The sequence below is a fragment of the Gopherus evgoodei genome, chromosome 1 (assembly GCF_007399415.2).
Source record: "Gopherus evgoodei ecotype Sinaloan lineage chromosome 1, rGopEvg1_v1.p, whole genome shotgun sequence".
NCBI classification, from domain to species: Eukaryota; Metazoa; Chordata; order Testudines; family Testudinidae; genus Gopherus; species Gopherus evgoodei.
This window is the reverse complement of record NC_044322.1, coordinates 262,895,747-262,918,287: the sequence shown is the minus strand read 5'-3', so window position 1 is coordinate 262,918,287 and position 22,541 is coordinate 262,895,747. Positions and strand designations below refer to the sequence as shown.

At 41.0% G+C, this 22,541-nt stretch overlaps 1 protein-coding gene across 1 annotated transcript in view; it reads left to right on the top strand.

Moving 5' to 3' along the window:
* Window positions 1-22,541, top strand: part of LOC115644773 — a 230,031-nt gene that overhangs the window by 164,877 nt on the left and 42,613 nt on the right. Inside the window, exons 13-14 of the mRNA XM_030549267.1 lie at window positions 11,459-11,529; window positions 21,946-22,056. Coding sequence (XP_030405127.1) covers window positions 11,459-11,529; window positions 21,946-22,056 — 182 coding nt within the window. The remainder of the gene's footprint in view (window positions 1-11,458; window positions 11,530-21,945; window positions 22,057-22,541) is intronic.

Below are 22,541 nucleotides of genomic sequence, written 5' to 3'. Positions count from 1 at the left end.
CATAGGGTTGTCTGTGCAACTTTAATTCAGTCTCTTTGTACATATGCATTATGATGTATTTATTTACATAATCACATATTATATTTTCTTAATTACTTAATTGTGGATTTCCTAACTTTTGAGAGCTTGGGACGAAAGCTTGAGTGCTTCATGTTCCTGTAATGTATTTTTGTGTACATAATTTCCTAGGTTTATTAAAAAGCAAACTGAAAAAACAGAAGTTCCATCACATGGAACCATGTTGACTCCCACATGATTCATCAGTAGCATTAAAATCTTCATATCTACAGCACAGTCTTCTGCTATTTGAACTAATGGATTAATTTATAGCCATAGTAGGCCACCCTCTAGAGGGAGATTAGGCACACATGTTACCCTGGGTTTCAAAGATACTGAGAGTCAGCAAGGAGAGCACAAGTTCATATAGTTTCTCTGCTCTCAGCTCTACTGCCCAGCACCATAGTGGGCCTTAGCTACTAGAAGGAGCAATTGCAGGGAAGGTCCATCTCAGCCCCTGCAGTCATGGTCTTCAGAATGCTAAGTACAGATGGCACATTAGGAGAATTTAGCTGCCAAACTCTAAAAAGTCTTGACTTGGCATGTGCAAACTGAGATTTTCAGAGTGCTATAACTTGGCTGGATATAGGTAGATTTTGAGAAGGGTAGGATCCCTGATGCCAGCTCAGTACCCTGACAAATTTCAAGTCTCTGCTAGCAAAGCATGGAGGCTCTAGAGCTTCTCAACCAAACTTTTGTAGGATTCATTTAACACACACAGAACAATGTGTTTTCCCCTAATATTGTCCCAAATTTACCATTTGGGCAGACACCCTACATGGAAAATTTCAGCCAGAACTTTGTTTGGCAAAGTTATAAACCACTGAAAACAGGTCCTTATAATGGAAAGTGTCAGGCAACCTTAACTATAAGTGGTGTCATAGGTTCAGGGATAGTTCAAGAAAGCAATCCACTTTCCTACAAAGCAGAAACCCTGGATAAAATGTCAGGAGCTAAGTATTTTAGTAGTTTTGATTTGGTATCTGGATACCATCAGATTAAAGTAGCACCTGAGGATTGAAGAAAAACAGCCTCTGTGACTCAATGGGTTGTTTCAATTCGGTGGAATCCCTTTTTAATTTATGAATTCACCAGGGACATTTCAGAGGGTGGTAAGAGATCTAATCCAAGATTTGAGAACTGAAAACATCCTCACCTACTTAGATGACTTAATTTGTTTCCACCAAATATGGGAGGAACATCTGGTAGGAGTGGAAAGAATTCCAAAGCTTTGTGAAGAATCAAGGTTTAAATTTGCAGGAAACAAATGTCAGTTTGCAAGGAGTTGCATCACCTTTCTGGGATATATGGTCAGTGCGAATGTCTTGGAGCCCTTACCCCCAGAAACAGAATGCTATAAAGGACTGGAAGGTTCCTACAAACCTGGAGGAGGAGGTACAGTGGTTTGTAGGCCTCTGCAGATTCTACAGGAGATTTGTAAAAAAAAAAAAAAAAAAATTGCAGTGTCATTATATCAGCTTAGTAATGTCTACAGTTGGACCTGGGGGTCTGATTCCCAGCCTTAGTAGACATACCTGCACTCATTCTCACTGAGCTAGCGCACAAGAAATGGTAGTGTAGCTGTGGTAGTAGTCAGGGTAGTCATCGGCATGGGCTAGCTACCCCAAGTCTATAACCCAGCATCCGGGTGGGTTTGTAGTTGGGGTGATCAATCTAAGCTGCCATGTTTCTGCATCTATGATTCTGTTTTTAATGTGCTAGCTTAATAAGAGCTAGTGCAAATATGTCTGCTCAAGCTGGGAATCACACCTCCAGCTCCAAATATAGTTGTAGGCGAACAGCAAATTTGTATATTCAGACAGTTTCTGAATCCATCTCCACAACCCAGAAGGATGCCTGTGAAGGTGGATTCACAGTAGATGGATTCTCCCATTGCTTCTGCAGATGAGTGAGATTCACAAACTGTCTGAATATACATTCACAACTCACCATACAGCTGGACAGCACGATGCTGTTGTGGATGCTCTCAACCTGGTAGAAGTAGTGAGAATAGACTCAGCCTGCTCTTGAGACGATATCTAGCAAGAACAATCTAAGGATCCTGACTTACGTTCAGTGCACCAACAGATCTACCAAAGGAGACCCAGGCTGGAGAGGTTCAACACAGTTCAGGAAAAATTATCCATTGATCTGACTACCAACTTGCTGGTGTATGAAGGTAACAAGGTTGTCTTGCCAGCAAGTTTACAGAGAATAATACTGGCATGCCTCCATGATGATAATGCAGCAGGCCACCTGGGGTATGAAAAGGCATCGAACCTGGTATCCAACAGATTTTTTTTATTACAGATGTTAAGGACTCTGGATACTTTTCCGTCTTGCATGTCAAGAAAGGAAAGTGCCGGCCAAGAGAGACAGATCTCTTTTAGGGGAATGACTCAGCCTAGTAAGCCCTGGGAGTTCATAGAAATTGACTTAAAATGCCCGCTCCCAGAAACACCAGTTGGAAATCTGTATTTGTTAGTATGACCCTTTCCCCAACTATGTGGTGGTGCAGCCACTAAGATAAAAGGACTGAGACAGTTACGACTGCACTGATGAAAACTGCAGTGTTGCAATATAGCCCACCAAGCTGCAAACAGCAGTGATCAGGGGAAATGTGTGTGCTGGAGTCACGACTTACATTACCGTTGTTTTGGTGTCCCCCCTCCAGTCTGTATTGCCATAGGCATATTCCTGAGAGTACTGCTGGAATATCCTGAGAGATCTCTTTTTCCACTTTTTTTCTGCACTGTGATCCCAACAGACTCTAATCTGGCCTCCAATCAGGCAGCTGTGGTCAGCTTCCTCTAAATCAGTATAATCTTTTCTTACAGTCATTATCTAACAACTTTGGAGTTTATGCTCTCTGACGGTATTTCTCTCTTACCCAGAATGGGTGGCTTGCCATACTGTCAATTGTTTAAGTTCCTTGTAAATTGAACCTTATTCAGGTTGACTTTGATTTTAACAAATGCCTAAAAATTCATGGGCCAGATCCTCAGTTAGCATATGCGGGTGCAGCTCCATTGACATCAGTGGCACCTAGCCCCTTTACACCAGCTGAGGATCTGGCCCATTGGGTCTAAACATATAATGTTAAAAAAAAATGGTTTCACTATATGGTGGCTAGAGCACAAGCAAATTTATACTGGAAACTTTGGGGCTAATGGCTCTTCCTTTGGTAAACTGTGGACTTTTCTGGCAACCCCATTGCAGGTACGTGTGGATCCTCTCACCGACTAGATACTAATATTATTAATTCTTATTAATATTAATTCTCAATCCTCCTCTTTTGTTATATCTGCTGCTGGCTGATGATTTGCCTTCTTATTTCCAATCCCAAGCAACAAGATAATATTATGGACTCCACCTCTCATTACCCACTCTCTGCCCACCTACACAAGGGGGGAAGTACCAGGTGCACAGCTCCTAGTTACTGTCTCTACACCTGCAGTAGAGATATGGAGAGGCCGCTTTATGCCCTTGGGTGACTATCCAGCCACCATCTGGCCTTATGTTATCTGACAGGGCCATAGTACAAATATACCTAGCTGCTATAAAGGATTAAGTTTGAAGTTACTACACTTCCTTTTGGCTCTCTCAGACTCATACATAGAGATAGGAGCCAGTTACAGAGATTGAGAAAGAGAATACCAGCAGGCTACATTAGAGAAAATGGATGGTTCAGTGGTTAGGGTGCTAGCTTGGGAATCAGGAGATATAGGTTCAATTCTCTCCTGTGTTATAAAAGCCCTGCATTGCCTTGGGCACCTCTAAGATTAAGCTTCAGTTCAAGATGAATGCTTGACCTCACTAAAGTCCATGGCAAAACTTCCCCTGACTTTACTGGGGCAAGGATTTCTCCCTTAATTGCCTTGTTTCTCAGATCCCCTTCTGTAAAGTGGGGTAATAGTACTTCTCTATACTCATGAGGGTTCTGTAAGAGTAAATACATTAAAGATAGAGGAACACCTAATTATTACAGCAATGGGGGCCATATAAGTACTTAACATAGACAGCAGCAGAATCAGTACTGTTTATTTTATAAATAGTTTTGGGGTTTTTTGAGTTCGTTTGGTAAAAGCCTGGTTCAATGTGGAAATGAAAGCAGCAATAAAAATTCTATATATCATTTGTAAAAATGGGAAATAGATAGCAGTCAATAAAATTAAAAGTTATGTAGCATAGAAAATTGATAAGGGAAGCTAAATATATGAAGGAAAAATCCATATCTGATAGGGCTAAAGACAATATGAAGTAGTTTTTTAAATGTGTCAGGGACAAAAGAAATCTGACCGATGATATAGGCCCATTACTAGATGGAGATGGTAAAATTGTTGATATGGATGCAGAAAAGACAAAAGTATTCCATAAATATTTCTGTTCTGTGTTTGGATATGAGGATGGTGTCCTCATATCATGTGAGGATAACAAACTGCTTTCCAATCCATTACTAACTAAAGAGGTTGTTCGATAACCTTTCCTTGGGATAAACATTTTTAAATCATCAGGTCTGGATAACCTGCATATGAGAGCCATAAAAGATTTGGCTCAGGAGATCTGATACACTAATATTAATTTTTAATAACTCTCAGAATACCAGGGAAATTCCATAAGAATGGAAGAGCACTAACTTTCTGCCACTATTGAAAAGGACAAGCAGGATGACCTGGATAACTAGAGGCAGGTTAGGCTGACATCCGTCCTGCGCAAAATAATGGAAAAGCTATTATGGGATTCAATCAATAAAGAATTAAAGGATAGGAATAAAATTAATACCTGTCAACATGGCTTTATAGAAAATAGGTCTTGTTGAACAAATGTGGTTTCATTTTTGATGGATTACAAATTTTGTTGATAAAGGTAACTGAGTAGATGGAATATTTTATGGGAATACTTAGACTTCTTTAAGGTGTTTGACTTGATTCTACACCACAATCTGATTAAAAATTAACACTATACAATATAAAGCGGATGCTAAAGGGATTAAGAACTAGCTAATGGACATAGCTCAAGAATGGACAAATATAAAGTAGTTAAAGTAGGCCTAAATGAAGTGAGATGGGTCACATCAGGACAAATAACTGTCAGATGGACACATCCTACTATATTTTACGCTACCAAGTGCCAGTGATGTACAGAGAGAGGCATGGGTCTGATACTAGCAAGAAGAGCCGATAAAAGCCTGATAGACTGGGCACCAGTTTCAGAAAGGATTATAATATCATTATTTACATCAAATTTCCAGCAGGTGTCCATTATTCAATGCTATGATCTGGCAGATCCAGCAAGCCAAGAGGAAAAGAAAACTTCTACAATCAATTATGGAGCATAGTAGACAAGGACCCAAAAAGGGATGTCCTCCTAGTAACTGAAGACATGAATGCTAAAGTGAGGAGCAACAATATTGTCAGGGAAGGAATTATGGGGAAACAAGGCCTTGGTGAAATGAGCAAAAATGATGAAATATTTGCTGATTTTTGTGCAATGAGTAACCTAGTTATCGAAGGAGTTATTTTCTCTCACTGTCCTATTCACAAGATAAAACAGAGGTCCCCAGACCACAGAACAGGAAACCAAACTGATCACATTACAATCATGGAGAAGAACTGTAGATGATGTATGTAGCATGAATGGAACAGATATGGGAAAAGACCATGCATTAGTGATATCTGAACTGAGAATAAAAAGAAGAACCTAAAAAGAGAACTGAACAACAGAGATGCTCATGTTGTAACATCACCAAGCTAAAACTGACAACAACACAACAAGAGTTTAGAATTGTTCTAGCAAATAGATACCCGGTGCTTTAAGTTGAAGATAATGGAACAATAGGAGGCAAATGTAAATGTATAAAGGAAGCTTTCACCAAAACTTGGGAAGAAGTGCTGGTATTTGGGAAGAAACACCACAGTGAATGGTTGTCTGAGAATACGTGGCAGAAAATAGAAGAAAGACATAAAATTAAACTGAAATTAAATTGAGCAAAGCACAAGAACGCAGAAACAGCGACTCCTGGAATAATATGCCACAAAGAACAGTGAGGTAAAAAAGAGTGCCAGAAAAGACAAATGACATTTTATAGACAAAATGGCAACAGATGCATAGATCACCACAACACAAACGATATGCAGACACTGTATAACATCAGTAGACCACTGTCAGAAGAACAAACACCAACCGACCAGTCTGAGATAATGTGAGCAATTTAACAACCAAGAAATCAGAACACTAAAATGTAGGAAGGTGGTTATTTAATCAACTACTGAATGCCAAGCCGCTGGTCAACCCTCCAGACATAAAGGAAGAAGAAGATCTGGATGTTGAAATAGGTCCTGTCAGTAAAGTAAAGACAGAGGGGGCAGTCAAATGGTTCAAAAGTGGAAAGGCAGCAGGTCTGGACAACATCACAATGGAGATCCTTAAGACAGTCTTGAAGAACACAGTAGATGTTTTGATAGGCCTCTTACAAATGATATGGAAAGAAGAAAAAAATCCAAGCAGGTGGAAAAATGTTCATATATAATGAAGCTGCAAACTGTAGGGGCATTCAGCTGCTCTCCATCCCAAGTAAAATATACATGTTATCTTAGACTGACTAAAGAAAGCAGGAGATTCAAGATGATGGCAAGAACAGGCAGTGTGCAGACAGGAGAAATCATACATAGATCAAATAATAACCCTATGTATCATCATAGAACTGTTTGTTTGAATGGTAGTCACCACTCCAAAATGCCTTTGACACAATGGATAGAACAGTGTTATGGAAGTTGCTTTGCAACTGTGGAATCCCCCAGAAATTAGTGACTATTATTCAGAGCTTCTATGAATATGTGACATGCCAAGTAATACATAACAGCGGATTGACTAAACCACTCAAAGTAACTGCCAGCATCACACACGGATGTCTTATGTCACCCAGGACCTTCCTACTGGTAAAGGATTGGTAATGAGGAAGATTACTAGGAGTATACAATGAATTTTCACATAGAACCTAGAAGACCTTGATTTTACATATGACATCAGCCTGCCTTCCCAGACCCACAGAGATGTACAAGCTAAAACAAATGATCTCCAGACCTATGCACAGTTACTAGGGCTGAAAATCAACACTGAGTAAACTAAAACTATGAGAATCAACACACAACAAGAAACTCCAATAATACTTAAGGGATTGAAATAGAAGAGGTCTATCACATATCACATATCTTGGCAGCATCATAAGCAAAACAGGTGGAACTGACAAAGACATTAGAGCCAGAATAACATGAGCCCACACCTTTGCAACCCTAAAACCAACCTGGGGAAACAGAAACTTTGCTCTCCAAATGAAGCTTTGAATATTTAACCCTATTATAAAGTCTGTATTACTGTATGGGGCTGAAACTTGGAAACTTATCAAGACCTTACTATCTAAACTCCAAGTTATTATAAATAGCTCCCTTAGACAAATCCCCAGCATCAAATGGCAAGAATAAATGACAAATGAAGACTTTAGAGGAGGATGAAACAGAAACTGATAGGACAGGATATGATGGGATGAAAATAGAGATGGCTAGGACATATAGAGAATAGAACCGAACAACATAACAAGACAAGTGTTGGGCTGGAATCCCCAGGGTAAGAAGTGACTGGACAATTTGGAAACACGGCAGAAACAGAACTGAAAGCTATTAAAATGACATGGGAAGATGCTAAAAGGGCAGCAAGAGACTGCCAAATATGGAAGGCAGCAGTGAAGGCACTATGTTTTCCTTGGAGGAAAGCAGCATCAGTTGAGTAAGTCAGTTAGTATCAATGAAGCAGATGCTAAAGAGATAAGAAGTAGTCGTCAATGAGGAATCATAATTGAATGGGGATATATCTAGTGTTCTGCAGAGAATTGTACTAGCTCCAATGTTGTTCAATATTTTTAGCAATGATTTGGAAGTTAATATAAAATCTCTGCTGATAAAATTTGTGAATGACACAAAGATTGATAACAATGAGGATAGGACAGCTATACAGAGCGATTTGGATCACTTGGTCTCATTTGAATGAAATGTATTTTATACAGTCAAAAGCAAGGTCATACATGTAAGAACAAAGAATGCCGGCCCTACCTATGTAATGGGGTGAAGTATTCTGGAAAGCAATGCCTCTGAAAAGCATGTAGGAGCTATAGTTCACTGAATGCATAAAGGGGTGACTAGTGAGTGGGAGTAGAGAGATTTTACCTCTGCATACAGCATTGGTGAGACCAATATTGGAATAGTAGGTCCAGTTCTGGTGTCCACATTTTTAAGAGAGTGTTGAAAAATTTAAGAGAGTGTAGAAATGAGCTACAAAAATTATTCTGGGGATGAAGGAAATGCCTTCTGGTGAGAGAATTTGAGCTCAATCTACTTAGTTTATAAAAAAATATATAATTGAGAGGTGATTTTATAACAGTATGTAAGTACCTCATGGGGAGAAAATGCTAGATTCTAAAAGACTCTTTAATCTAGCAAAGAAAGACATAACAAGAACTAGTGAGTGGAAGCTAAAGCCAGAAAAATTCCAATTACAAATAAGGCACACTTTTTAAAAAATGAGGGTGATTAACTATTGGAACAAATTACTATGGGAAGTGTAGGATTCTCCATCTCTTGAAGTCTCCAGACCAAGACTGGATGCTTTTCTAGAAAATATGCTTTAACCAAACACAAGTTATTGGGCTTAATATAGGAGTAACTTTATTAAATTCTATGGCCCTTACTGTGCAGGAAGTCACCCTATGTGAACTGACAGACCCTTCCAGTCTTAAAAACTTTGAATCTGATTAAATAAGTTCTCCTAAAATCTGCTTCAGTGAGTGATGCATTATTCCCTGGAGAGTGAATTTAGAAACATTTATGAAGTTAATATTTGAATAACGTGGCTTGAAGTTAAATAGCAATATTCTGAAATACTTGGTGAGAAAAAATTTAAATACTCTAAAAGTAAACTTGATAAATTTCTTGTATAAAAAGGGTGGTGTTATATTTTTGGGAATCACCAGATGGCGCCAATACAGATAGTCATACAAATTCTGTTTAACAGGGTAGGATGTTCTAGCGCCCTCAGATTGACATTACGGACAGAGCGAGGCCAATGCTGAGCACATATGAAAATCCCACCCTGAAAGTATAGGTAGTTAGATCTTGGAGAAATGCTAATTTTTTGTGGTGATACGCTTCTTTTTTAGAAGCAGAGTATGTCACTAGAAAAGTTGATTCTCTCTGGCTGGAATCTTTCTTAAATACGAAGCAGCGGCCTACAGGATACATACATAACAAACAAACACTATATGTTTTTAAAACGTAGTTTTCTCATTGTGTCTTTAGGTAATGTAGTTTTGTTTGGAATGCAGCTACACATGCCACAACAATAGATTTAACAGCAACTGTCAAATTACGATTATATCTTTATTTTCAGAAAAATCTCCTTTGTTGTTTTGACGTAGAAATCAATGAGACTTTTGCTTCTCTTATGGAGATTTGATTCATCTAGTGTGTGGAGAATGAGTGACTATGACACTGAGACACTCTAATTTTTCCTGTAGTTTCATCTGGGACACGGACCCAAATGAGCAATGACACTTACATGCAAATAGTAATGTTTCTTACATGTTGTATTCTTTCTAAAAAAAGCAGTAGATTGGTAGGTGTCAGGGTAGTTTCTTTAACAGCAAGTGCGCCACTTAGCTACTTCTCTTTCACTCTGATTTTTTAAAAAATTGTTCACGTTTCAAAAGTTCTTCTTGGGTTCCCTGGCCCCTTTCACAAGCTAAATAGTCCTGCTTGCCTGTTGTGACTCTAAATGAAAAAGAAATCACAGGAGCTGATATCTAGCTCTTTTTCCCTGCAGGGCCTCAGTTGCCAGCACTTTTCTTGAACTAAAATAGTATCTAACTAATTCATCGAAGAACAAAAATATTATACAGTTATGGAAACAATGATCTAGAGCAGTGATTCTCAACCCGCGGGCTGCATGCTGCCCAATTAGCACACAGCTGTGGCCCAACTGTGTGTTAAAGGGCGGCAGGATCCAGGGCTGGGGCTGCCACGTGGTGGGTCTGGGGTTGGGGCTGGTGCTCAGGATCCGGGGTTGGGTTGCCACCTGTCCCCCTGCAGCAGGGTCCAGGGTCAGTGTCGGGGATGCAAACCAGCCCTGTACACCAGGGGTCAGGATTAACAGTGAGGTTGGGTCAGGGCTGCCGTCTGGCCCCGCACAACAGGGTCCAGCTTCGGGGTCTGGCTGCCGCTTGGTCCCCACACAGCAGGTTCTGGGGTTGGTGCTGCCACCTGTCCCTACAGAGCAGGGGTCGGGGTTAGCAGCAGGGTTGGGTTGGAGCTGCCACTCGGCCCCGTGCAACAGGGTATGGGAAGGGGGTCCCTGGGCTGGGGGACACTGGGTATAGCAGGCTGTGGTTCTCAATCTGCAACTCAGGTAACACATTGTGGCCCGCATATGTGGCTCACAATGATTAACAGGTTGAGAACCACTGATCTAGAGACTTGAGGAAAGAAGCAAAGAAAGAATAACTGATTTGAGGAGTCTGAGTGCAGTAGTTACTTACACTTTAGTCTATATGGGGCATATTGGTTCCACCACGTCAGACCTCAGATCTGCACTTTTAGCATAACAGAAGATTTCCCTCCAAATTTTCTCATCCTACTTTGAGCAGTGTCTCCTTCTTTTTTAGTGTGAGAAAATGAGACCACCTTCATACAACCCAATATCTCCCCCTTCTTGCCTTCCAGAAATGATAGGTCAGGACACAGGCAACAACAAAGTCTAGCTGAGGAAAAATTCCAAGTGAGGATCGATTTAGTCATAGTGTAATATTTCCTTCCTGATTTCAGCCAGATGGGCAATAGCATGAGCTATATTCATTTCTGCCCCAGACATAAAAGAGAGAGTGTTGATTTCTTTGTCCTATTTCTATTTCTTTCCTGGACAATAAAATGAAACAAAATGGCATGTTGGTATTTGTTATATTTTAAGAAAAGTGTTGGATCCTATTTTATAGACCTAAAGTCTGAAAATAGTCCTTCTGGGCCAGTTAAAAACAAACAACAACAAAACCTCGACATGCTCCCAGACTGCAGGATGGAGTGCCTATGTGTTATACATGTTAAACATCGCCTATTCAGAGCTAACTCTGACTTTGTGCCCTGGGCCAGGTGAAAAGGCTTTTCCAAAAATATAAAGAAGTACATCTGAAATTGAAATTTCTACTAGGAAGATGGTTCTGTGGTTTTATAGGAGGTCAGCATTACTGTATCTTTAAAAATAGTGTTGGTTATGTTACTTTTTTTAAGCTAAAAGTAAAAAAGTGGGGAAAAGAGTTCTTTGATGTTCGTATTTTATCTTTTTTTTTGGTCCTCTTTTTCAGTCGACTTTTTGGCAAAATACTGCGTCTTCAGCCAGGAGAAGTTGGCTAAGTACAAAAGGGCTTTTGAAGCAGTAAGTGTAAATTCAGACTTCTTTTCTTTTCTTTCTTCCTTTTTTTTTAATACCCCTCTCCCCTCTCCTCCTGTGTCAGTAGACAGTTAAGCAGAAATAATAAGCACCATTGCTTGCAGGACACGTCCCATGAATTACTCTGACATCAAATGTAACTTTAGAATGGAGACACGCTTTATTCTCTTTGGTGAACTGTTCCCCTGTCCATTCTTTATTTACATGTCGTGAGCCTTAGTTCTGCACAGCCAGTCAGAATGAACACACATACATACACACACGCACATACACACAAAGAAGGGAGGCCATTAAACAAATTAAAAGGGATGGGGATGACTAATACAGTACTCTTGGAATCTGCAATTTGATTAGTCTGAGTTTAATACACAAAAGCAGCGCCGAAGCAGGAGGGGAGTCGAAGTGCTCTTTAATAACCTTCTACAATTAAATTATGGTGATGAATTTAACTATTCTGTGCTTCTAAAGGGGTCTTATTATCTGATTGACTGTGAAAGAAAGTCAGTATTTAACCAGGCTTCTTGAGTCCAGCTATCAGGAGACATACAATAGTTTTATGCTTTAACAACTTTTTTTTTTTTTTTTTGCATGGAGCTCCCCATTTGAATTCATTTGTGATTAGAGAATGATGACTCTTATGGTTATTCCACTGTGTTTGATATGACAGTGCACGATAACCCTTTTACCGCTCTACTCAGAGACCTAGGAATAAAATAAAATGTTTGTGTTTTGTCTCCTGGTTGATATTTTTATTTTTAAAATTGTATAACTTTATTGTGCTTTTCACCATTGTCTGATGATACATCATTTGAATGTAGACATATGCACCTTTAACATCATCATTAATTACATTAATATTATCTGAGACCTCATATTTCTTTCTATCCTCTCACTCACTCGCATCACTCTCTGTTTGGCATATGCTGAATGTCCAGTGAACGGTTGTAAATTCAAAGTATCTATGTAAACAGAGCAATGAAATACATTCTTCAAAATATCACATTTGTTTTATTGCCTGAGCTTAATGACTATGTCTGCTTTAGTTCTTTAGCTATCTTCCCTTACAGATTTCAGTGTCAGTCTGAGGTCCATGTCGGGTAGCTACCTTTATACGAAATAAGAGCGTGTAATAAAAGCAGAATCCAAGTGTTAGAGCCTGCGATATTGTTTTTACTTTCCTCACTAAGGGCAAAAATAGTTTGATCTTTGCCGCAGGGTTTTGTCTTAATATTTTAAATAGATCTAGGTAGATGGGGGTGAAGAGACCACTATGCTAGATAGTCATTCATTTAGGCCCTGATATTTACACCTATTTGCATGCAGAGTTGTCCCTTTTTCTGCGAGTATCCCCATGGAAGAAGATGAGTGGAGTTAAGGAACTGTACAATGTGAGTCAGTATGGTAGAATCTGACTCTGAGTTTGTTCTTGCATTCAGTATTTAACAGAAGGTGCTCAGCATTACTGTCCCTGTTGTAATACTGTCCCGTTCAAATCCATAAGCATTTCAGTCTCCTTTGAAACTGAGAATGCTGAAGGGTCACCTTCACTATACTGCACAATACCCTCTCTCCCCTCAAATGTTCTAGGGCCAAAGTCTGAGTCTTTATTCAACTTTTACTCAGCCCACTGTGTTAGTGAATAAGGACTGAGGGCAAGAGTGTAATTAGACCTCTGCAGCTACACAGGAGAATAAAGAGGCATCAAGCCCCCCCGACACGTGTTCTCTTGAGAAATTCACCCAGACTGCTGCTCTGCGTGCAGGTGAGAGAGAAGCTAAGGCCCATGCAGCTGAGAAGTGCACAATGGAAGTCAGCATTGCATATAAAGGTGGCTTTAAGCCACGCTTGCAGAACCTTTATCCTAGACCAGCTATGCTAGTCCCCTGGCATAAGTTAGAGTAACCTAAAGGTTGATCTAGTTTATTTGGACTACCAATTATCCCAAAATGCTGTTAAGGCAACTGAGGATTGTTGAGACACAGGAAGGCCATGGCCATACCTGTTTTCTCATATTCTTGTCCCCTACATTGGCTACAGGGAGAGTTGGGACATATGAACCATTATGTTGGCTCTGTGCCATGGGAGGAGACCCCTACATTGAGGTGATCCTCCCATGGCCAGTTAATCCAACTTTAGGGCTGCTTTGCACTGCTGCTGTGATTCAAAGTGGCCTCAACAAAGCTGCAGCCCTATGAGTTCTGAAAGTCTTCCTTCTTAGTTATTATCATATTTCAATATGCCATTTATAAATGTTTGGCCAGATCTTCAACCACTGTATATCTGTGTAGCTGTATTGACTTCAACAGAGCTTTGCCATCCTACGCCAGCTGAGGATCCTGCTCTTTGTTTTTAAGCAATACTTTTATTAACTATTATATATTATTACCTGTGTGAAGGGCAGTTGAGAGCCACATCTTTTACCAAGGGCACTGGAAGAAAAAGAGTTTGATATTTCATGGGAAATTTCATCTTTAAACAGTCCAATTCTTCCTCTGCTTATTAAGCTAATATTAACCCAGGATGTGATTGAACCAATTATAACAGTCAGACATGTCAGTTTTCAGCAAGATGCCAGCAAGAGATTTGGGAAATACAGATTTTAATAGCATAAAAATAAATTTCAAGTAGAATTCCCAATTTGTACTTAGTGAAAAGGGCATCTCACCACATGAACTCTTAGGATGCTGTGCTGAGCAACATTTCCTTTAAGAAGATTGTGCTCCCAAATTAACTTGTTCTGATGCTAAGCATAGCCGAAACAGTGCTGCTGCTAAGCAGAACAATTGCTTTTCCTTTGTAGTCTGCCCACGGGTTTGTTCAGTCCTGCTTTGTGTTCCAATCCTTGGCTGAGTCTGGGCCAGAGGTTCAGTAACTGTGAAGCTCTGTGTTTAGATCCTAGCCAAATCAGTGACACACACAATAAGGGCAAGCAGTGAATCCTGAGTGTTCCCGGTCTGTGAAATCAGTTGGCGGAATAAATGAGCCAAAGTCCTGTATTTATTTTACTGTTTTATGCACCCAGCACCTTTGATTCTGGGTATATAATATATATTTTCAGCAAGCCACACACCACCTTCAATTAAATCCCCCACTGTGGATAGCAAAAACAGGTCCTTCTCTGTACCATTCCAGCCCTCCATAAGAGAAACCTTGGCAGAAATAATCCATAGTCAAATGCAAAAAACGAAAGATGAGCAATTTTACGCATCTTCAAAATACAAAGTTGTGCTCAAGCTGTTGAAGAGTTTGGCTGAAGGCGCAGTGGAAGGAGGATTTTAAATATGGACACAGAGATTCTCTAGCTCACCATGCAAGGGAACAGCATAAGATGTATATTAAGTATAAATGAGCCACTGAAGAGTAGTGTCCAAATGTAATTATGTTCAGCATTCTCAGAGGAGGGTAGGGGGATCATGCCAAATGCTAGCAGAGTGGCACTAAACATTAGAAAAGGAGATTTAAAAGGAGGAGGAAGCTTATCAAAAAAGGCAAATGGAGAAATGTAAATCCTTAGACTCAGCATGAAGGCTACCATGATAGTCAGAAAGGCATCCAGGCCCCTAAGGAAGCAGGAAGACAAAAAATAAACAGTATGATTAAAGGGCAAGTTACAAGAGGGTATATGAACTAAACAGGTATCATTTAAAAAGAAGTCCAGTCAGGTTTCCCCTGAATGGTGTGCATGCATGGACATGCCCTTGCTGCTACTGCACACAGATGTGTGCCTGTTGCCTGGAGGATCTGTCTTCCACTAGATTTTTCCCTTATCTGCCTCTGGCGGTACCACTTGGGATGGGGGAATGGATACAAGGGCCCCCCACTTCCCCCAGCTGCATCCATTGCTGCCAATCTGTAAGGAGGTGTGGGACTAGGGCTCTCTCTTCCTCTTCTTTTCTCCTTCCCTTTCCTATTCTCCCCCCTTTTCCCTCTTTCTCTCTGTAAGGGTTCCCCTGTCGGGCGAGGGGTCGCTCTTCGCCCTCCGGGGTGCCTGGGAACCAGGTCGCTTCACTACACACCCTGCAGTTCAGTCTATAAGTCCTACCAAGCCCAAGCCCAAGCCCTAGCTCAGGGCAGGGCACAAACGCAGGTACAGGGCTCAGACCCTCAGGCAGGGCTGAGCAGCAGTTCAAGTAGGTCGATAAAGCTCAAGCCCTAGCTCAGGGCAGGGCACAAACGCAGGTACAGGGCTCAGACCCTCAGGCAGGGCTGAGCAGCAGTTCCAGTATGTTTAAAGGCCTCTTCAGGCCAGGGAGAGGGGGAGTCTGCTACCCCTGGAAGGGTGGCGGGGGGGACGCAGGCCCTCCCACTCCACTGCGTCCCAGCCCGGGGCCCTAACAGCGGCAGGCAGTCTGCTGCTGGGTCAGTGGGGATCCTGGCTGCAACACACTGACATCGGTTCTGGCACTGCTGCAGCCACATTGGGGTCGGCTGCCCCCGGGCTACTTCCCTTTTCCCCTCCTTGAGTACCTGAGTCGTCGAAGTGTCGGCAGAGGGGTCAACCACCATCGGCTCCTCAGGGTAAGGGTCCATGGGTGGGCTCAGCGGGTCCTCCAGCTAGACGGCCACCATCCGGCTCAGCTCCTCCTCCGGGCAGCGGGAGCGGGGTAGGCTTGGCCAGTCCTTCTCCGGGCAGCGAGCGAGGGGGAGGCTGGGTCGGCTGCTGCGTTCTGCGGCCTCCCCAGCAGGAGCTCGGTCGCGGAAGTCCGGCCTGGCTGATGGCTGGCGCCTTACTGAGCTCAGAGGGCCCGCCTTTGTACTTCCAGGTTGGTGCTTGACCCTTTGCGGGGCGGGCCCAGAGCCCTGTAGCTCCACCCAGTCTGGCTTCCAGCTGGGCTCTTCGCCCTCCGGGGTGCCTGGGAACCAGGGCGCCTCACTACACTCTCCCTTTTATTTACCCTTCTGGGGTGAAAATATGCATGTATAAAATTAGAGTAAGATCTCTGGAATAATAGTATTTGTCAGAATGATTTTTTGTTGCAAAACTTCGTAGTTAGCTATGAATTTGAATGCCTTGTTAATATTTGTTTTGTATTTTTAGGGTTTGTTTTTTGGTTAATGAGAATTCTCCCTTTAAGAAAAGGGTGGGACCCTTTATTGTCACATGCTTGAGAGACTGAGAGCAATGTGAAGAAAAGTTTGCCTGTATGCAGAGATTGGAAGATCCTGCTTCAAAAACCTCAGAAAAACCTATCTTTCCAGAAAGCAAGGCTCATTCTTAAAGATGCAACATTAGCACTTTGCAGAAGACTAACTCAGGGCATTCATAATGTGCTACAGAGCCTTTCATTTGTAGGTCACCAGTTTGACTCCATAGTGACTCATCAGGGATTAAAAATTGTTCCCAAATAATGTATGCTCCAGTTCCAAGTCCCACAATATAGACCACTCCTGTACTTTACACTAGATTGCAAGTTCTTTGGTGTAAAGAGTTTTTGGACAGTGCCTAGCCCAATAGAGCCCAGGTCTCAGGTGGATCTTCTAGTGCAGTGGCTCTCACTTTTCCACATGACTGCACCCCTTTCAGGAGTCTGATCTTTCTTGTGTACCCCAAGTTTCACCTCATTTAAAAACCACTTGCTTACAAAATCAGACATAAAAATATAAAAGTGTCACAGCCACTGTTACTGAAAATTTGCCTATTTTCTCATTTTTACCATATAACTATAAAATAAATCAATTGGAATATAAATATTGTACTTACATTTTGGTGTATAGTATAGAGAACAGTGTGAACAAGTCATTGTATGAAATTTTAGTTTGTACGGATTTCGCTGGTGCTTTTTATGTAGCCTGCTGTAAAACTAGGCAAATATCTAGATGAGGTGATGTACTCCCTGGCAGACCTCTGCGTACCCCTAGGGGTACATGTACCCCTGGCTGAGAACCTCTGAACTAGTGAGTGCTCCTGCAGCAGAATCCAAAATTGCATTACTCATGATAAATATGTGAGCTGGCTACTCTGTAATCTCTCTTTCTCTTTCTCTCATTCAGAGACAGGAGGAGTTCAGAAATCAGAAAACAGACCAAAACCTGGATTTAATCTTTTTTCAAAACTAAACCATAATTTTTTGGCCAATCTCATGATTTTGGAGCCTGATTCATGATTTTTGAATTTTTAGGGTTGGCAGTCCAAGCTTGGCCTTTTCCTACGTTCCCTTGCAATACACTTTTTCCATGAGATTTTTTCCATAGGAGGCAGCTTTCTCTAATAGGTTGCAAAATGCAAGTACTTGGAATTGACCCATAGGTAACAAGTGGTGACGTTCTGCCAGCACACTGTCATACTGGCTCCCACACTTACAGTTAAGCTCACTCAAATGCACTGCCTATCAATGATATCACAATGTTTGAGTCTGACAAAAGCCTTTGTTTCTAATCTATTGCCAAAGCTTTTTCCAGTACATCCTGAAATAGTGTAGGGGAAATTCTGACCCCTGTAGCATTGTCAGACTCAGTGAGACCCATGTCAGCCTGCTGCACGGAGATTGTATACACAAATTAAAAACTTATTTGGGGGCAGCTTTCATCCCATGTGTATAGTTTTCAAATGTTTTCCCCTCATTTTGACCAGATTGTCCCCTTTTCCTGGCGGAGCCCTACCTCTTTAAGTGAGCACTTTGCATGCAGCACAGTACGTAAGTAGGGTCCTAAGTGAATCCTGCCTCATTCATGTGCACCTTACCAGATTGCATTCAGGGAGGTAGGGCTTTTCTGCTTCATTTACTGTGCCACTGTACTGCACAATGAACAAAGCAGGGACTTTTAAAGACCTGCCTCACTTAGGACAAAACTCACCTCTAAGCAGAGGGGCCAGCACAAGATCCATGCACCACATAAGCCCTTGCTATGTTTTACTGTGCCACGTGTCCTTTATAATGGCATATGTACTGCTTACTAAAAGGCGAATTCATTACCAGTAGTAGTTAATGTGTGCTTGTTCAGTGCTGTAAAACTCTGAACATGCAGTATTTTTGAGGTAGTAATGGAATACTCTTCACTATGACACTATACTTATTTTTGTTAATAGTTTATGCAGTTCATTGGTAGGCAATCATTAAAGTAATTTTTTTTACAGAAAAAAGGTAACGACCATGCAGGCAGGTGCCGAAAGCAATGAACCAGGTGAATGTAACATGATAGCTCCACTGCTTATATATTTCCAGTATTGAAGCTAAAGTATAAACTACAGGCTGAAGAGGATGTAAAGGCCAATAGTTCAGCTATGCTCTAAAAGTTAAAAATGTGTCAAATCACCAATTGTTACTGTGTCAAATCATAGATTTATTACTTTCATATAAAGCTTGAATATTTTCTAATATCTCAAGTTATAAGTTGTTCTCCACAGAAAGAAAGATAGGTGTTTGAAGTTGGAAAACCATGATTTTCCCCATTACACATGTTTTCCACTCAAAAACTGAAATATTTCACATTGGGGAAACTTCATGAAAACGTTCTCTATGTTTATGTACAAATTGTTTTCATTGTTGCAAGTAAAATTGTATAGGAGAAATTTCACCCTGAGCTGAATTTGAAAATACCTTGAAACTTCATGAAATTTTCAATTCTCTAGTTAAGAATTAGCTAAGTATGTTAATTGAGATGGATAGTCTTGTACAGCTCTAGTCCATGGAATGCATAAAATCACAGGGGAGTACTGAACACAATTTATATCCAGTGCATTCAACAATTGTACAGTGATATGTTGATGCTAGTTATTCTCTCTCTCTGTGTGTGTATACACAGACACATAAATAGTACCAAACTCTTTATCTCTCATGCATCCGACGAAGTGGGTATTCACCCACGAAAGCTCATGCTCCAATACGTCTGTTAGTCTATAAGGTGCCACAGGACTCTGATGCTTTTACAAACTCTTTAAGATAAACTTTAACTAAAGATTCTGACCCATGGCTTAGGAAAATTCCATTTTCGAGACTCCATCGCTGTCCTCCAGCTCCCTCCAAATATGTTTCCCCTGTGCATATGTGTCATTGCAATCACAATACTGTTCACCCAGCTGGGAAGGCCAACAATCTGCTGCCTTTGGGGCTGTCTGCCAAGGATGATCTGTGGAGCAGACATAGGGAGTGCTGATAGTGCAAAATGGTCAGCTCCCTCCCTTCTGCCTCTCTTCTTGCCTCCTTTCACTCTGCTTGGAATTGAAGCACAAAAGAAAATTCCATTTTTCAAGATAGTTCAGTTTGCATTTGGTTGCAAAGTGTTTTCAACTGAACAGTCACTTTCTGTGCAGGCAGTGACAGCTCGATCAGGGAGTAAGGTTTTCTTTCAGTCCTTGTCATGTTAGGCCATGTCAAATTAGACATTTGAGACTTTTTGTTTTTGTTTTGCATCATGGGCTAAGATGCCAAATCGTAGGAAACAAACTAAATGTTTGCATCTCTTCTCAGCTTGAATGCATCCATAGCTTGCCAGTGTTCTTGTTCATTATAGAATTGTGGAGCACATTTTTCTTCATTTGTGGACCTCCTAAGTCCCATATTTCTGAGGAGTCCTCCATTCTTAAGCATCTGTTTAGATCAAAGGCATATTCTAAGGGGTTTACTAAGCTATTACCCTTACAAATCAGTGACTTAGGCTATGAAGTTGATTGAAGTAGCATATTCAAATTTCAGGATGGCCCTTCTTTTCATTTTAGGTTGCTATTATTTCATTTTCTCTTTAGTGTACTTGCTACATTATGGCACTAATTGAACTATGGATAAAAATTTGCACAGCTGGTAAATTTCTTGGGAGAGAAATCAAGGATTACATAAAACAAGAAATATCTTGGCATTTCACCCTTGAGGTTTTCACTTTTTTCCCTACAAAAAACAAAAATGCATTTTTTTGCCAGACTTCCTAATCAAATGATGTTAAGACCTCTAGATACTAGTTCTGTGACAGAAAAGGCCAGCAACCTCTCCTGCCATTAAGACTTAGATCCTGCAAATACTTAAGCATGCAGTCTATTGTCATAAGAATGACATTCACAACACTTGGCCCTCCCTTCTACCCTTCCAGTCCCCTCTGCCAAAGGAAATTAATAAACTCTTAAAAAACAAAATAACAGAAGCCTACCCTATGCAGAGTTTTGACCCTAAGAAGTGCCAGACTTCAGAAAGGTCCTAAGACCATCACTATTGCTCTTGATATTAGGTGGAAGCCATTCAGATACTACAGAGATAGGCAGTATAAAAACCCCAGATAGATAGACTTACTTAATTTTAAGCATATGAGTATATTCTATTAACTTCAATTGACTTTCAGTGGGACTTTGGCTAACTTGCATGCTCATTGAAGAGCAATGCAATGTCTTTAAGTACTCAAAAATTTGAAGTTCATATTATTAGGTTAGTAAGCACTGAAGATTTGCAATGAGGTCTGAAGGGCACTTTGGGGCTTCCTAAGTTATGCGCAATTCACTTTGGAGAATCCCTAGTGTGCCCTGCATTTCACTGCAACAGTGTTCTGGCAGTTCAGTAGGCCCACTGTTAGACCTTTCAGATACAGCAAGGATTTTCAAAGATCCTATGAAGAGAGAGAGAGAGGGGTGCACCTGATGAGGGCCAGGGGAGCCTGTTCTGATTGTGGGGAGAGAAGGAGAGAGTCAAGGAGAGGAAGCCCTGGAAGACAGCACAAGGGTCCTGTTTGAGGTTGCAGGTTGGAATGGAGCCTATGAGGGTTGTAAGAGATGGAACTGTTGAATGAGAGGATCAGAAGGCAGAGCCCCTTTTACGAATGTTCCTGGAGTTTTAAAAAAGGTTTGTTTGATGTAGAAAGGTGCTTAACCAAACTAGTTTATTTATCTCTTTGTCTGTCTGTTTGTCTCTCTTTCTTCCTCCACTGTCCCCAGGAGCCTGTAATCCTCCCATTCACTGCAAGTTCTAGGGCTAGTACTAAACCAGAGTGGATCAGCCTAGATTTCTGAGGTTCATGTGCACGACACATTGTCTCCTTAAGAAACTTAAATGCGCAGTTCTGTCCACTGAAAAATGCAGAAAATCGGCGAGTATGGTCATTCTTCAAGTCCTAGAATACAATGGCCACCTTATTTGTGTTCAGGGGCTACTTACATTTATATGATTTTGGCACTTTTGAAGTTGCTGTCATGCCAGAAGTTATATTACCTATTGAAAAGTGACTGAATGAGAGGTCGTTGGTGGGGAGGCAAGGAAGCTTGGGAGGGATCTGAAAAGTGTCCCTCCTATTCCTAAACCAGGAGGACCATGGTCATGACACAGAACCTTATAGCTGAAAAGTTTTAAAGCTAGAGAAAAAGGGAGTTAGGAGTCTTCAGAGACCTTCCCTCAGAGGGGAAATGCAAATAAACTCTAGAAAATTTAAATCCCACCCGAAGGATGGTTAGCATGCTGATCATTAACACTGTGGACATTTTTCTAGGTGGACACTGATGGAGATGGATACTTGAACTGCCTGCAAGTTTTAATGGCTCTGAAAGAAACTGTCCCTTCAGATGCACTAACTGATGCCGAAGAACTTTATGTATATAGGGTAATCAGATCCAAAACAGTCTCTCTGTTTATGCTTTGAATCAGATGGGAGTAGGGAGCAAATGTGTCAGATATGTACCATCTCTAGTCTTTATGCAAACTTTATGCATCTATAACACATCCCATCCAAGGATCTCAAAACAAGCTCTGCCTCATAACATCCGTGTGAGGTAGATAATCTAGATAATACTCACTTTACTGATGGGGAAGCTGCACAGAGATGTGAAGGCCAAAAAATGCCCTTTAATTCTAAGAGCCTCTCTAACCCACTCAATGGCCTAATGGGCTCTCACAAGGCCACTCCTATCACAAAATGTTTGGTTTTTGAAAGTTCCGTGGTTATCTTGTGCTACCCTTGGTTTAAACTTATACTATCATCATTGAAGCCTACCCCCCTACTTTCTGACCACAAATTAGTCAACTCCTTCCTGGGACACTAATGGCCAACAGGATATCACAAGAATGAATGAGCATGTTAGGAGTGAT